The 15757-nt window shown below is 38.6% G+C and overlaps 2 protein-coding genes across 4 annotated transcripts in view; both read right to left on the minus strand.

The window, feature by feature from the left end:
- Positions 1-913: 913 nt before the first annotated feature.
- LOC107675554 (PQ-loop repeat-containing protein 3-like) lies at positions 914-4057 on the minus strand. Its single transcript, XM_016469951.1, has 7 exons — positions 3793-4057; positions 2269-2351; positions 2112-2181; positions 1901-1958; positions 1578-1698; positions 1462-1503; positions 914-1366 (listed from the first exon to the last, which is right to left on the minus strand). Exons 1-7 carry the CDS (start codon positions 3936-3938, stop codon positions 1275-1277), a joined length of 612 nt encoding a protein of 203 aa, XP_016325437.1. The 5' UTR covers positions 3939-4057; the 3' UTR covers positions 914-1274.
- Positions 4058-12651: 8594 nt separating this feature from the next.
- The window catches only part of LOC107675556 (sine oculis-binding protein homolog), a 30759-nt gene continuing 27653 nt past the window's right edge, over positions 12652-15757 (minus strand). For all 3 annotated transcript variants that reach the window (XM_016469954.1, XM_016469955.1, XM_016469953.1), the window contains one exon: positions 12652-14715. In XM_016469954.1, coding sequence (XP_016325440.1) covers positions 12664-14715 — 2052 coding nt within the window. In that variant the 3' untranslated portion in view covers positions 12652-12663. The remainder of the gene's footprint in view (positions 14716-15757) is intronic.

Here is a 15757-nt window from a genome sequence, read left to right on the forward strand (position 1 = left end):
GCAAAAAAAAAAAAAAGATTGTGCTCAAACATCCATCCTCCTCCAAGCCTAAACATGAAATAACCCTACCCTTTTCCGTGTCTAATTTCACGATCAATGGAAATGTGAAGTTCAACATCCATTAGCCTCGGTGGACTTATAAGGCTAATTTGAGTAGCCTAATAAAATAACAAAAACAAACAGCCTAAACTTTCCAATTATCAACTTTTTCTGTTTAGTTTTTATTGAATTCAATGTATTACATTAAATGTGATGTTAGCACTATTTCTGTGGAGAATTGAGGTAGGCTATAGCCTATATATTGTAGGCTAATTATTCATTCAAATAAAATGCAATCTTACCACCCAACTGTGTCTGCTTTAAAGCATTCGGGAGCACAGAAACTGTTGCGCCTTGTGAATTTTATTGATAAAATAATTGCTACATTATATTTCTCAGTAACGAAAGGTAAAATCGCTGTTTTTGAAGTAACTAAACTCACAACTTCACTGAGACGCACAGACGCAGGTAATTCACACACGCAACTTTCATCTCTCTCTCGGTAATCAATTCAAATAAGTGCTATAATTCATTAAAATAAATGTGATCTTAGCGCACTACTTTATCTCTGTGTCTAATTTTAAAGTAGGCAGAATGCTATGTCTACAGGTGTAACTGACTAAAATAACCGTCATTTTTACCCTTCCAGTCAAATATTTCACTGCAAACATCATTAACAGATTTAAGTTGTCAATGCTGACAAATGACCATGGTATAAGCAGGATAATGCATGGCTAGATGTGCACTAAACGATTTTAATACAGCTAGCCGTGCATTATACAATCACATATTTCTTATATATACATATATATTTCTTAAATATATACATGTTTTTTTATTTTGATGTATACATATAAATATACACTGATATGTAAACACAAACGTTAATTTTGGCTGTGATTAATCGCGATTAATCGATTTGACAGCCCTAAATATTATGTCATCACTGTATACATAGATCACAACTAAGATTAAAATTTTCAACAAAGAAGTGCCTTGCAAGCACGGTAAATAAATCAAATGGGAAATCCAGAGCATTATGATAAGAATTTTGGTTGTACACACTTACCCAAAGTCAGTAAATCTTCGATCTTTTAAATAGCAATACAGGAAGTACTATATCCGAACAGCACCTGACCTGAATCTAGTTTAGTTCTTCTTTAAAAAAAAAAAAAAACTCCACCAGCAGACAGAGAATACACTGAGATACACTGTATGAAGAATGTGGCATCCTCTTAATCCTGCTTCACTGCATGAGGTTTGTAGTAGATGACTGTAACTGTGACCCACATGTTCAGAATGGTCATGATGACAAACCGAATGAGAACTGGAGTAGAAAGAAAGGAAAGATAAAGATGACATCTCAACCAAACAATCAACACTTCAAATCAGTTCACATCCCATCAGGAAGCTCTTACTGACCTTGTGTGTCTCCTGTGGTGATGACGGTGGTGAAGATCCTCGCTGACAAACAGAAAACACTCAATATCAGTATGACAGACTGGAGAAGTGCTTAGTTTTCCTTTTGTGTCACTTACCCAGGCATGTATATGTGGCCAGAGCCCAGGTGAGAGTGCTGACCTGCCGAGAGTCCTTTGAGCGCCACAGACACTGAAGCTGTGCCAGTTTACTGCTGGCACTAATGAAAGTGCACAAACTCTGAGAGACAATGGCAAAAAAAAAAAGAGAAAACTCTTATTACCATTCAAATGTTTGTGGTCAATAAGACTTTTTTTTTTCTCAAGAAATTGCAAGGATGCTATACCTTTAAACTGAATCTATTAAATTCAAAATAAGATGAACTAAGTGTAAATATGACACTAATGCAAATGCATTTGGATCAGTAGTGGCATGTTCTCACCATGGCCAGATCAATCACCCACTTCTGTACTGTGAGCAGCTGCCATCCACCCACAAACCTGATTCTTACAGTAAAAGAAATGAAATATTTTTATTCATTAAATATTTTGTTTTATTTTAAATTGGGCAGGTTTTAATTGTTATTGGGACATTTTTTCTGACTCTGTGCCCAGATGAATAGCATAACCTGACAACATGGGTTTGAAGGATACAGTGCTGCGTATACGAGGCTGTGTTTCAGGTTCCTGTTATAGTGCAGGATTAACAGGAGCACAATGACATCTGTGGACACAGACGATTGAAATTACAAATGAGACTGGATGAGACTGGTGTTTAAGCATCAGAATCTGGTCTGTCAGCTGTGCTCACCTTGTGCAATGAGGATGGGATACTCCAGGTATGTGAGCGGTGGGTAGTCATAATACATCTGATAGGACATGAACACTATAAACCTGCACACACACACAGAAGAACTAAGCTGGACACTTTTTGGCCATCCATAAAAACATACATTTGATATTTAACACTAGGGTCTGCCAATCCCTGATCTCTAAAATCTGATCTAAATCTAAAATCTGATCGATGCAGTCGTGGCCTAATGGTTAGAGAGTCAGACTTGTAAGCCAAAGGTCGCGGGTTTGAGTGTCGGTACCGGCAGGGATTGTAGGTGGGGGGAGTGAAAAACCAGCACTCTCTTCCACCTTCAATACTAGACTGAGGTGAGACCCTTAAGCAAGGCACCGAACCCCAACTGCTCCACAGGTGCCACAGCACACTGCTCTGTGTGTGTGTGTGTGTGTTCACTGCTGTGTGTGTGCACTTGAATGGGTTAAATGCAGAGCACAAATTCTGAGTATGGGACACCATACTTGGCTACACGTCACGTCACTTTCACTGATAATAAATCCTTTCATATGGCATTATGACAATACACCAGGTTTTCAGGCCACTGTTATTTTAGTATAAGTGATATACTGTTGTAGTTTTTGTTAATATTTTGAATTTGATTTGATTTTTATATTTTCTGTTTTCACTATAATTGTTAAAGTTTTAGTAATTTAGTTGTTTTTGTTATTTTTATTAGTTTATTTAAAAGTATGTCTCTTTAATAATTTTTATTTATTAGTTTTAATCTGCGTAGTTTGGATTATTTTAGTACTTAAAGATACATAAAATATAATTAAAGTGAAATAAAATAAGCTTAAGGTTTTTATATTTTCTTTCAGATGTTTATTTTGTTTCAAGTAAAGAAAGTGTTTTTTATGGCTTTAGTTTATGTTTTAATTACCCATAATAACCCTGTTTCAGTGTTGTGTCGTTGTGATTTCAATGCCTGAAAAATGTCAAGGAAATTAATATAAATTTTAGAAATTAAGTCATAAAATCTTTAAAAATCATGAAAATTCATACAAATGTAAAACGTCATGAAATTAAATGTTTTTAAAGTAATTAAGGTTACCGAAATTTATAAAATAAAAAAAAAGTTTAAACATTTTTAAAAACTAATAAAAGTGACAAAAACAAAATTACTAAAGCTTTAACAATTATAGTGCGTGGATTACTATATGCAGAAATATGTGTAGAACAGAGTTATTTTTTTACAATCCATTGATCCCTGCTATAAAAGTCATGGTTTGGGGAAACACTGCTTTATACAGTATGTGACAGTGGGTCTCTCTGTACATCAGGGGGTCCCTGGAAAGCAAAAGTTGAAGACCCCCAGCTACTAATTTAATACAGCCATTGTTTACACTAAATACATACACTTCTCACATGTTACTAGAACATCCATATATTTGTATCCCAGCTGGATGCAGCTCAGTCCGGATGTCTTCGTACAGCCTTTCACGCAACAGATATATTTCAATCAGTCAGTTAGTGTGAAGTTCTTACCCGAGCAGCTCGAGCAGCAGACTGTTCAGACTGACACCAGCGCTCGCTCTGGCCCGCATCAGCACGAATATCTGCGGGAACTTCAGCACCATACACACGAACAGAGTGCTGAAGTTCGCCAAATGCAGCGTCAAATTGCCGTCCATCTCTATTAATGCCCCCTCTATGATCCGCTTGTGGGATCCTGGCACGAAGCGGCTCCAGCTGTTACTAGCTGAATTAGCGGTACTTCCGCACACATCACATCAGCGCGCGAGATTTGACCCTCCGCAGCGCCCGTAGCTCACAATGAGTCTCATCCATCTTTGGCGCCAACAGATCATCAGAGAACAGAATGTCATTATTGTTATTACCTTCAATTCAGCTGAATAACTAGGTCATCCGCAACAAATATGGTGACAGATATTCAGTCATGAAAAAGATATTCAATAATGAAAAAGATCAAATATTCAATAATTCACATTTAGAAAGCAAAATTACAGAACCAAACATACTATTAAGCAATAAAACGTTTGACTTTTATGATTTTAATTTGCCAGTTGCCTGAAAATGCCTTGCTTTTTACCCCTTTATCTGGTAAACCATAACATTCATTATATAACATTTCTATCTATCTATCTATCTATCTATCTATCTATCTATCTATCTATCTATCTATCTATTCTCACTCTGTTTTCCCAAGTTTAGTAGTGCAAGATCTAACCTGTGCAATAAATAAATAAATAAATAAATAAAATAAAGAAATAGGCTAATATAAAGATATTTTTCAAATTAATATGTTATCAGTCTTTAAAAATATCATTTGTAAAAAGTGTAAGAACTTCTCGGGTTCAAATGTGAACACTAAAAAGTTATTAATTTGCATATAAATTTCATTCCCCCCCAACTCCCACACGCACACAATTTACATTGTGTTGCATAAAAAATGTTGACTTAATCAAAAATGTTTTTAAATGAGTTGTTTCAGTTCATACTTGCATGAAATATTATTATTGGATCAAAACAAATTATTAGTATAATTTATTGATTCTAGTCTCCATACAGGTTTTGAGATGCTTTTGTTGCACCAGTTAATAAGTCTATCAATTTTTAAATCAATTCAGAAAGTCAACATTTTTTTGAAAATGACCCAACTATAAATCAATTAAATAAGCAATCAAAAAAAATAAAAATAAATAAAGAGCACTCTTGGAGAATTGAGAATTGGAGTGTGCCTCTATTTATTTGTTTTTAATAAGCAATTCACTGGGTTAAACAAATACTGTTACAACACAAAAAATAATACATTTTAAAGTAACAAGTTTTATAACAACTTCATAATCAAAAGACAAGTTTATCTTTTTTCTTTTATTCTTGCCGTTTCCTTCTTTCATTTAGAAAAAAAACAAACAAAAACAGACATATTTTTCATTGAGAAGCTTTGCTGCCTCTTGCTACCCTGTTCAAAGAACCATCTATCTTGCTTTTTATTAATTCAAAGGCTTGCCAGTAATAAATAATACTATAAAATGTTCTGCAAGTACACAAAAAAGATTGAGAAACAACAACAAGGGTAAATGTACAAGGTTTTGTGTGAAAGGGGTGGGATGGGTGAGGGGTGGGCAAATTTAGCAAAGTCTCGGATTCATACAGGACAGACGAAGCATCTATACATCCATACTAGCCAGATAACAAAGTTGATTTTATTATTTGTGTTGTGTGTGTGTATTTTTTATTTTTTTACAAAGTGGGTTTAGCTTTTTTTAAACAAGCAGGCATTGTTAATTACAGAGCACAAAGAATTAAGGCAGCTCAAATGTTCGCCTCAAAAGACTTTTAACATTAGATTCTTAAAAACTGCAGTTTGCTCTTGTTATTTTACACAGACATAGCGCCTCTCACACAGAGTGCAGAAATAAGAATTTGTTGTTGCATAATTCCGGATGTTGACAAAGCCATCCTCTTAATACCACCCACAGGAATGATGGGAAAAAACATTTCTTCCATGGCTACAGGATATTACCGACCCCTTTGTCACATAGATGTTGAAAACTCACATCTAAGCTGCCTCTCGCTTTTCCAGTTCTCTTGATTTAGCATCATTACAGTAGAGCTGACGTTGCTGTGATTGTTGTTTAGTTTGAGTTGTATAACACTGCTCGATGAGGGATGCACTGATTGATTGGTTTTGCTGGTATTTGAGTTGGGGTGTATGGGTTTCTGCGTCTCCATCTTGTTTCTGTGCGTGTGGCTGATCTTTGGCCACAGCAGTGCTCATGTTCCCCCCGTCTGATTAAACAGAAGCCCTCCAAACATTCAGACTGACTAACTGTGGTGAACGAAAAAGCCAAGTGCTCTTTTTGTACCCAGCTTCAGGGCTGAAAGACAGTTTGGCCACTAAAACAGGCGCCTCTCTAGTAGATCCTTTGAAATGCTCTTGGATTACAGTATTGCACTCAATGTCTATGGTTTTTTATTTCAGTTCATTTTAACTGCTTGTGTTTCTCATCTGTCCTTCTTTGAGCTTGCTGACAGAACACACTTCACTTCCCTCTAGTGGACCAATGTTGCCATGTTCTTGTATTATAAGCAACTTTGGTCTTTTTTTATGAAGTTGCTTGTAAATATGGGTTGCATTGTTTTGGGATTAGGTCCAAAATTAAGTCATTTATTTATTTTCCCCCAACAACATGAAAGTGTGACCCGACCACTAGCAGCAGTTAAATATCCCAAACTTTTTGCATATGCATAACTTTTTGCATATTTTTCATATAAAAATAGCTTATTTTTAGACTTACACTATATTCAAAAGTTTGAGGTCAGTAAGTTTTTTAAATTAATTTTATTCAACAAGAATGCATTAAATTTGTCTTAAGTGTAAGTAATAACATTTAAAACATTACAAAAGATTTGAATTTCAAATAAAATCTGTTCTTTTGGATTTTCCTGTTTTCAACATTCACAATAAGGAATCGTTCTTGAGCACCAAATCAAAATATTAGAATGATTTCTGAAGGATTATGTGACACTGAAGACTGGAGTAATATTTGCTGAAAATTCAGCTTTGTCAATTCATGGCCTTTTCACAGGAATATCATACGTTTTAAACTATATTTAAAAAAATGTAAATCGTAATAACATTTCACAACATTACTGTTTTTACTGTATTTTTTACTGTGTCTTACTGACCCCAAACTTTTGAACGGTGGTGTATTTTGGTAAGACAAATCACTTATTTTGGGCTTGTTTGGGGAAAGTTGTTTTCTTTTTTTAGAAAGATCTGGCAACCCTGTAATGGATACGCTAGATATTTCTCACTCTAGAAACTCAGGATCACCATCACGCCATTTAGAAAGCACTGGACAGCAAATCAAATATAACCTTTAACAAATTTCAACAGTTTACTAGAACTTTATGAGAGAAATTATACTGTTTTGTGGCCATTTATAATAGTTAACACAGTTTTACAATGTTTACCGAAAGTGCAATGACTATCTCTCCCATACAATGTACACATACACACACAGTGTCTCTCTGTTGTTGTCAACGACAGCTTCAACTGTTATGTCCCCCCCCCCTACACACAAACACATACACTTTTGCTGGTGTCATTGTCTTGTCTGCGTAGGACCGCAGACACTACAACAGTGTTGGGTTTCAGGGCTATATCTGTCCCAGCTCAGTCTGTGCTGCTCCAGTTACAATAGCAAGGTCACACACGCACATACACACAGGGAAGTGAAAAAAAAAATCATATTTCATGTCTGTGAGATAAGCAGTAATGGGTGTTTGGGTGGTGTGTGCAGCTATACGAAGAGTGATTTCAGTAAGAGGTGACCTTAAATTGTCCTTCATACACCCTATTAACAGGGCCACATTAAGACCGCACTGGGCCCTGGGGCTATGACTTACTGCAGGGCCCTCCATCACAATAATTATATATATATATATATATATATAGGGTACAACGGGGCTAAAAGCCCACTTTAAGAAAAAATGAATTCAATGCATTCACTGCGCCTAAAATGTATAATTGCAGAAAAAATATATACGTTGTATTGAACATTAATGGAGCAACATATTTTGTGTGAAAATAAATCATTCAAGTTGCAGCGCTAATAAGTGGGGGGCGTGGTGGCTTTGGCGATCGGCGCTCCAGTCAATCTACTCCACAGCCAATCACGGGCCCCCTCCTTGCTCGGGCCCCGGGGCTTCAGCCCCGCCTAGCCCTATGGTTAAAACGGCCCTGCCTATTAATCAACATAAACAGCTGTAACTGTTTATTTTAAGAGCACATCATTATAGAGAAAGTAAGTTTGAAAATGGGAATAAAATTGTATATATCAGAGAGAATAATTTAATCTGTTTTTTTTTTCAGGACATCTGGATATCAGAGTAAAAAAAAGGATAATTGCTGAAAAGTTTCCCAATTGTAATATTAAATCTCATACTGTGACTATATTTCACCATTTCAGCTTTGATTTTGCTAAACTGCTACTCTATGTCTTACAAAGCAGACTTTATTTCTTGCATTTGAGACATTTTTCATAATTGCAACTTTGTCTTGCATGGAGACTTTGTATCTCACAGCGTAACTATATCTTGCACTTGCGAATACTTCTCGTAATTGCAACTTTATTTCCTGTAATTGTGACTTTATATCTCACAGTGTGACTTATGTTCTTATTTTAAACTTTATCTCACAATTACATTTGTTACTTTTTACTCTGAGGTGGAAAAAGGCTTCAATAGGTAGAGTTCACTATGGCATATTTGAAATACTAACTTAGTAAATAATTACTTAGAGAATAAGTGAAAACAAATAAGAAGGGAGAAGTAAAAGGGCTGAGTATGAAAGAGGAGGAGGAGAGAGGGAAAAATCGAGGAAATTTGAGTCAATAATGAGCGATATATGATGCTGTTGCTGACTCCTCATGACAAATCCAGACATGTAATGTACGTTTGGTTGCGCTGCACACACAGTATCGAGATTCTGAGATTCACTGTTTCTCCCATAAACACACACACACACACACACACACACACACATACACACACACACACACACACACACACACACACGTCTGGTTTACGATCTTTGTGGGGACTGAGAGTGTACATTGAGTGTGTGTGTTTATCTCTGACATTTTGCCCTTTTATCAATCTCCTCTCTGTAACACCTCCATGCAGACGGAGGGTCAGTCAGCCGTATCAGCACTGACAAAATAAATCTGACACAGGAATGTGTGTGTTTAAATCTGACACTGGAATGAATGAGACTCCGCCACACACAAACCCTAGAGAGAAATCCAGTCCTTACTCTAACCAGTCACAATTAGACCTCTGAGCCTACTCTTAAAAATTATACCACTGTGAAACTGAATCCTACAGCAAAAAGTACAGAGGGATAGGGTAGGATTGCACTCTTCCTTGCACGTCGTCCAGGAGTGGAGAGAAAAAAAACAGAGGGAAAAAGAAGGAGAGAGAGAAGTGGTAAAGGTTGAAGGGGAGATTTGGGTCAATGTTGGACATTTTAAAAAAAAGTTAGAAACAGAAGAAAATGAAAAACCAAACTATGAATAACAAGGAATGAAAGTAAAAAAGAAAGAAAAGAAAAGTAAAGTAAATGAAGCAAAGAAAACAAACAAAATAAGTTAAATGTCTGACAAAAAAAATGTCTGGTCTGAAATTCTGTTCATGAAATCTGTGGAAATGTTTATATTTAGTTCCTCTTTTCATGTTTGACTGAAAATTTTTCCATTTGGAGAGCACTCATCAATACTGTCAAAAAAGTGTGTATTTTTGATCTGGGTGATTTGTTTTCATCCTCCTTGTGATTTCCAACACATTGCTTGACAAATTTTTGACTTGACTATTAAACCTTCTCCCAAAATAAATTGGCAAACTTGAATGTTTTGTCAAACTGAACTCCATTTTGGCCAGAAATTTGATACACCTTCTCCCACTAACACACACACATGCAAACTCGCACACACTTGGCTTTAAGGTTCACTCCTCCACTTTAGTCAAAACAAATAACCTATGCACACAGGTGCTAACCATGCATTCAGCTCTTACATTACTCTATAACTAAAATTATTTTGGCTCTATGTCCACCTAACCAACCTAGTCTACCTTTAGGCAAAATGATCTTGGCATCTTGTGTAAGTGAACTCTACACTGAGGCACCTTGGAACTAACTGAAACTGTTCCTGTAACCGTACCTGGAAAGGAAGCGATGAACATAATTTAGCACTGATTGGGATTTGGCAAAAAATGAAACATAAAAAAAACACTAAATGAACCTCAAGAATGCACAACTGACATCAGCTCATAGCTGCCTGAGACGCGTACTGACCTCTCCACTGGTTTTGATTGTACTCTTGATAGGAAACCCAGGAGGGATTTTTCTTAAATAAGAGCACCGCAATAAGATGGATACTGATATAAATAATGAGAAATCCAACCCAAATGCCCCTGTGGACATTGATTTCCATCTAAGCCAGCTGATACACCAGGACAGTGTGTACACAACCCACCAGCAGTGTTAGACCAACTCTTCGCTGAGCCGTGTGGCGTGGCAATGAGCGCGTGTGATTGAACAGACTGGGTGGGACAGTCTCCAAGCCAATGGCCGCAAAGCTAGCAGCCATTTTAACAGTTCGCCAAAATGCTTGGTGAGGTCTGTACCCTGTAATCCTCAATCAAATCAGTGAGTAAATGAATTTTCATTGCACAATAAACCAGCAAACAATCCACAAACACTGTTCTCCAGTAGTGCAGACTACTTATCTTCTAGTTTTTTTCTCCAAGGATGGATTAGTTTCCAGCTTCTTCCCAGGGATGAAATGAAAGTTCACTCCATCCTTCTGGTTTTGTACTCCCTCCAGGGTGTGTACATTTCTCTCTTCCTGTATTCTTTGTGGTGTCCAGTTCCGGAATTACTCTCCCTCAGAAAGGAGAGAAAGGAAAGAGGTTAAGAAAGAGTACAGCGTGTTTTGCTTGTGTTGCAGATACTGATAGTCAGAGGAAGTGAGGGGGAGAGTGAGAGAAAGATTCGAGAGGAGAGAGTATTCAGAGTTTTCTGTCCATCTTTTAGAGCGGCTCTGCATCTGTATTAGTCTTTCTTACTGAAGCTATTGAATCAGAAGCATCAGACTCCAAATGTACAGACAGATTAAACTGAGCTTCTTTGAATGCACACACAAAGCAGAAAACTGGTCCATCCATCTGTGGCAGGATTTGACGGGCCCTGTTCCAAATTATAGTTATTCATGAGCATGTCTGATTGGCAGCCTGGCAGACCTATTGTGTTTGGTTTAAGCTCCGCCTTCTTGTAAATCTGTTTATGTACACTGTAATCTTGCACTGCAATGCCGCCTCCAACCAGCAGGGGGGAAGTCCGCTCAACAAGGATGAGAAATATCTCTTTCATCAACAAGTAGACTGAGAACAGACTATGCCAGAAGATATCACATTTGAAGGTCAAACATCACGTCCGATCTACTTCCCAGATTAACATTTTGTGTCAGTCTTTGTTTAGCCGAAAGGGGTGGAGACGGAGCAGACTGCTGCCCAATCCGGATAATATGTGTGCATATTATGTCACAACGTGTATGTGCCGGTTTGGAAAAGTGGCACAAGCAAGGTTGACATCTTGACTAGCTGGATTGTGGATGAAGTCTGTGGACAGCTGATGGTCTGTGCTGCAGTGCAGTCCTCTTTATCCCTTTGGTGAGATGTTGTTTCTATTTGAGAGAGAGGGGGATAATAAAAGAAAGAAGGAGTCACGGGTAAATTATTGCATACAGCCTTGTTGGTCTTTTTTGATCAGTTTGAATGATTCATGAGACTAAAAGATCAACTCAGGGATAAATTTGAGAGTTATCAAAGTATTAAAGGTATAGTTCACCCTAAAATCAAAATTTTGTCATCATTTACTCGCCCTCATGTCATTCCAAACCTTTATATGTTGAATAATCAAAAGGAGAATTTTTAAAGAATATTCTGGCAAATCAGTGAGGACTGATTTTTTTTTTGTCCACAATGACAAAATGATATTTTTTTTTTTTTTTCAGCAGTAAAGTCATTTATAATGGTACAAAAGATTTATATTTCAAATAAAAGCTGTTCTTCTGAACTTTCTATTAATCAAATTATCATGAAAAAAAAATTGTATCAGGGTTTCCACAATAATATTAAGCAGCACAACTGTTTTCAACATTGCTAATAATAGAAAGTTTCTGGAGCACCAAATCAGCATGAATGATTTCTGCATAATCATAAAGGATTCTGAGGAAGAAGACTGTAGCAGTAAAAATTCATTTCCATCACAGGAATAAATTCAAATTTAAAATATATTCAAATAGAATGTATTTTGATCAAATACTGTAAATGCAACAATGGTGAGCATAAGAGATTCTTTCAAACACATTCAATTTTTTTTTTTTTTACCAAAAATCTTAACACCAAACGTTTGAATGGTAGTGTATATATGATATATTAGTAAGTTATATAGACTTATATGAATAAGTCTTATATATGACTTATATGATACTTTTATGGTGCTTTTGCTTCCTTTTGAAGTTAGAAAGCTGTAGTTCAACATTTAATTGTATAGAAAAGAGAGACAAAGTACACTTCTCAAAATTCTCTTTTTGTGTTTCACAGAAGAAAGAAAGTCGTACAGGTTTGGTGCAACCTGGGGGTGTGTAAATGAAAATAAGTTTTATTTTTGTGTGAACTATTACTTTAATAGAAATCTGCAACAAAGCACAGAAAAATGTACAGAATTATTGTGCTTAAAGCAATCTTAGAGTGAAGGCAGACACACAGTAAATCTTAAGACTACTAAGTAAGTGGACAAAATCTGATTCTCACCTGTCCTCTATTTCACTTGTTCTGATTGCGGATACGCAGACACCGTCTCTTCAGCGGAGGCTCCATTTCCATTGGAACGGTTCCTGTTAATGGGGCTGTCAAGCCACAGGGCAAAATGGCAGCGGTTTTGTCAGCAGGTTTGGGCACGGGCTGAATGACACAGCCAAGTTTGGGCATTAGGGGAAGGGCGTAGGCATGGTCCTCACCAGATGGGGCATCTTCAGGGCTCTGAGGTTTGTCCTCCCCTGTTATTGCGGTAATAGCAGACTGGTCATTTGAGCTTTTCTTACCTGCCAAGTCTCTTTCTGTTGTCAAGCAGCTGTTCTCTTTCAGGTCCTCTCCTTCTAGATCGGCCCCCACAGGCTCATCGCACACAGCAGCAGTCCTTCGGCAGGGGTCCACTAGAGGGCGCTGCTCTAACGGAGGTGTTCTGATCAAACTCTCTGCTGGAGGCACATTACAGCTCCCATTAACAATCACATTGCAGGGCGTAGCAGAGCCAGGCTCAGTTTTAGGTGTGGTGGTGTTGCTAGGAACAGTGGAGGTGCTGCATGTGATTGTCTGAGGAAGTGGCGGCGTGCCACTGCAGTAGGATGGGTCTGCACAAGGCAGAGCCACACTAGCCAATGGGCTTTCAGCATTACTGTCTCTGTGGTTATCTTCTATTGTACCTGTGCTAGTACTGGCTGACCGATCCACCTCAGTTTCACCCAAAACTGCATGTGGTGGGCTTAACCCGGGCTCTGCTTTTACCTGCACACAGGTTACAGCCCTCTGGATAACTAGCTGTTGCCGGGAGCGATGACTGGTTGTTAAATCAATGACTCCATCTGCTGGTGTGTCTTTGTGGGAGTGTCCAGAGTTTCCGTTACCAGAGTTTTCCATTTTAACTATGAGCTCCGCCACTTTTGTCCTGCCCTGCTCTGTCTGTTTGGAAAATCCTGGCAAAAGTGTATCTGAGGTGGGAGGGGCTTGTTGAAAGTCCCTCCCCTCCCCTCTGGAGGTGCTTTGAGAAAATGGTGGCGGTGCTTTTGAATCACTCCGCTCGCTCGCAGCCTTCGGAAGCGTTCCATCATTTCCTGGTCGGTCACCAAAAGCCTGTGGATTGAATGGTATGGGCACCGGAATGGGTATGGGGACTGGTAATGGCACAATCACTGGATAGGGCACTAATAATGTTGGTGGTGGCACTAAGGGGGCCAGAGAAGGTATGCCAATATTCATAATGGGCGGAACTGGGATGGGTCCAGCTGGCATCATGTTAACTGCGGGGAAAGGCATGGCTGGCATGTGGCCACCGGGATGAGGGTGCATCATACCCGGAGGGTTCCTAGGAAAGGTTGGGGTGGAGGATGGGTGTATGTGGGGGGAAAGGAGCGGGTGGTGCATAGGGTTTGATGGAGGACCCAAAGTCCGAGGAGGTGGTGGCCCAATGCCAGGAATCATGGGATTGGAATGAGGGCTGTTGGGGCCTGGGGGGCGTAGGAATGGAGGGCGAATCTGCTGCATCATCTGGTGCTCCATAAAGAGAGGGAGAGGGACTGGGCCACGGGGTGTCATCACCATCGGCGGGCTGCCAGGTGGCACACCCAGAGCTGGATGAAAACCTGCTATAGGTGGTGGAGGAGGTGGCGGTAATGCGGGACTTTCGTGTGGCCGTGGTGTGGGGATTTTCGTAGATGATGATGACGAGGATGATGAGGACGAGGAGGAACACACAGTTCCAGTTTCAGATGGTGACCCCGAGGTGGATCCAGAAGGTCCGGCTATATTGGTGGCACCCCCTGGTGAAGGTGCCTTGCGACTGCGAAGCTCGTTTATAGGCGCGCTCCAGGACTCAGGTGTAAGCAGCTGTACACCCCCTGCGTTCTCTGATTTCGTATCACTTCTGGGGAGAGGAGGGTTACATAAACCCCCTGGAAGTGCGGCCTGAGTCTCTTTATAGAAGATGTCCATCTTATACTGGTTCAGACACTTTGCACTGCAGAACTGGAGCCGTCTTTCACCCGCTCCAAAATCCAGGTATTCCTTAGTGTGGCGGATGTGTTTGCACCAATCGCAGACCTGTAACACGAACAAACCCAAAGTGAACAACATAAACTAGAGATTAATACTCCACAATGTCTATATCATGGCATACAAATTCTAATCCAAACACACTCCCTGGACTAAGACATTGTTAAATGAGTATGGCTTTCCTTCTCTAGGACTTAAGAGAGTCTGATGAGAGTGTGTGAAGTATTTTGTGAAGTGTCAGATCTATGTAAGATTAGGGTTTAGGGAATTACAGAATTGGCATTAAATATAACAACCCAAGTGTGAAGAAAAATTTGGTTTATGTCATGAAATATTAAAATCAAATCAAGCTCTCAGATGATGAGAATACAGAAATAATATTGTATAATAAAGATACAATAATAAATATAAAAATCTATATTAAAGATGTATAATGCAATTAAATATTTAAAATAAATATATATGATGATAATGAATATACAAATTGTGTAACAATAAAATAAGAAAAATAATAATAATGCTAAAAGGGGGATTTATTGGGTATTTCTATGATTTTTGTTCTCTAACTCATCCTAATAACATTGGCTTTCTGTATTTTTGACACATACATCCTCACACACACAGACACACTCATTACAAGATGTCAGGAGTCAGCTGCCCAAGGCAAGCTGCAGGGTCAAACTCTGACAGCCACGACTAAAAGGTTTTCCCTTCAAGGGGCAATTATGCATGTGGATTTTGAGTGTGTGTATGTGAGTGTGTATCTGTGGCACTGCAGGTGACACTAACTGAGAAAGACAGTGACAACAGACTGAGACAGACAGGAACAAGGGCCTAAACCTGTGAGACAGAAAACGTGGTTTGTGTTAGACAGAAAGAGTAAGACAGAATAGACATGGAAGGGGAACTCTGGGTAATTAAAGGATATGATGTGTACTGCTAACACAAAGAATAATCTAACAGGGGGGGATAGACAGGCCAAAACATAGAAAGATGAACATTGACATAACTATCCTATAAAAAAGAAATACTACTAAATGATTGAACGCTGCCTCTGTCTCACTCTTTTTCTCTGACACTCTTTCTGCCA

The sequence above is a fragment of the Sinocyclocheilus anshuiensis genome, unplaced genomic scaffold (assembly GCF_001515605.1).
Source record: "Sinocyclocheilus anshuiensis isolate Anshui unplaced genomic scaffold, SAMN03320099.WGS_v1.1 scaffold1097, whole genome shotgun sequence".
Taxonomy (NCBI): domain Eukaryota; kingdom Metazoa; phylum Chordata; class Actinopteri; order Cypriniformes; family Cyprinidae; genus Sinocyclocheilus; species Sinocyclocheilus anshuiensis.

Bases quoted from the DNA above. Each gene is read 5' to 3' on its own strand.
- LOC107675554 (XM_016469951.1), bottom strand. From the start codon at position 3,938: ATGGACGGCAATTTGACGCTGCATTTGGCGAACTTCAGCACTCTGTTC. The intron at 2,352-3,792 runs GTAAGAACTTCA...GTGTGTGTGCAG, and splicing joins CTGCTGCTCGAGCTGCTCGG to GTTTATAGTGTTCATGTCCT. The intron at 1,959-2,111 runs GTATCCTTCAAA...TGTAAGAATCAG, and splicing joins AGCCTCGTATACGCAGCACT to GTTTGTGGGTGGATGGCAGC.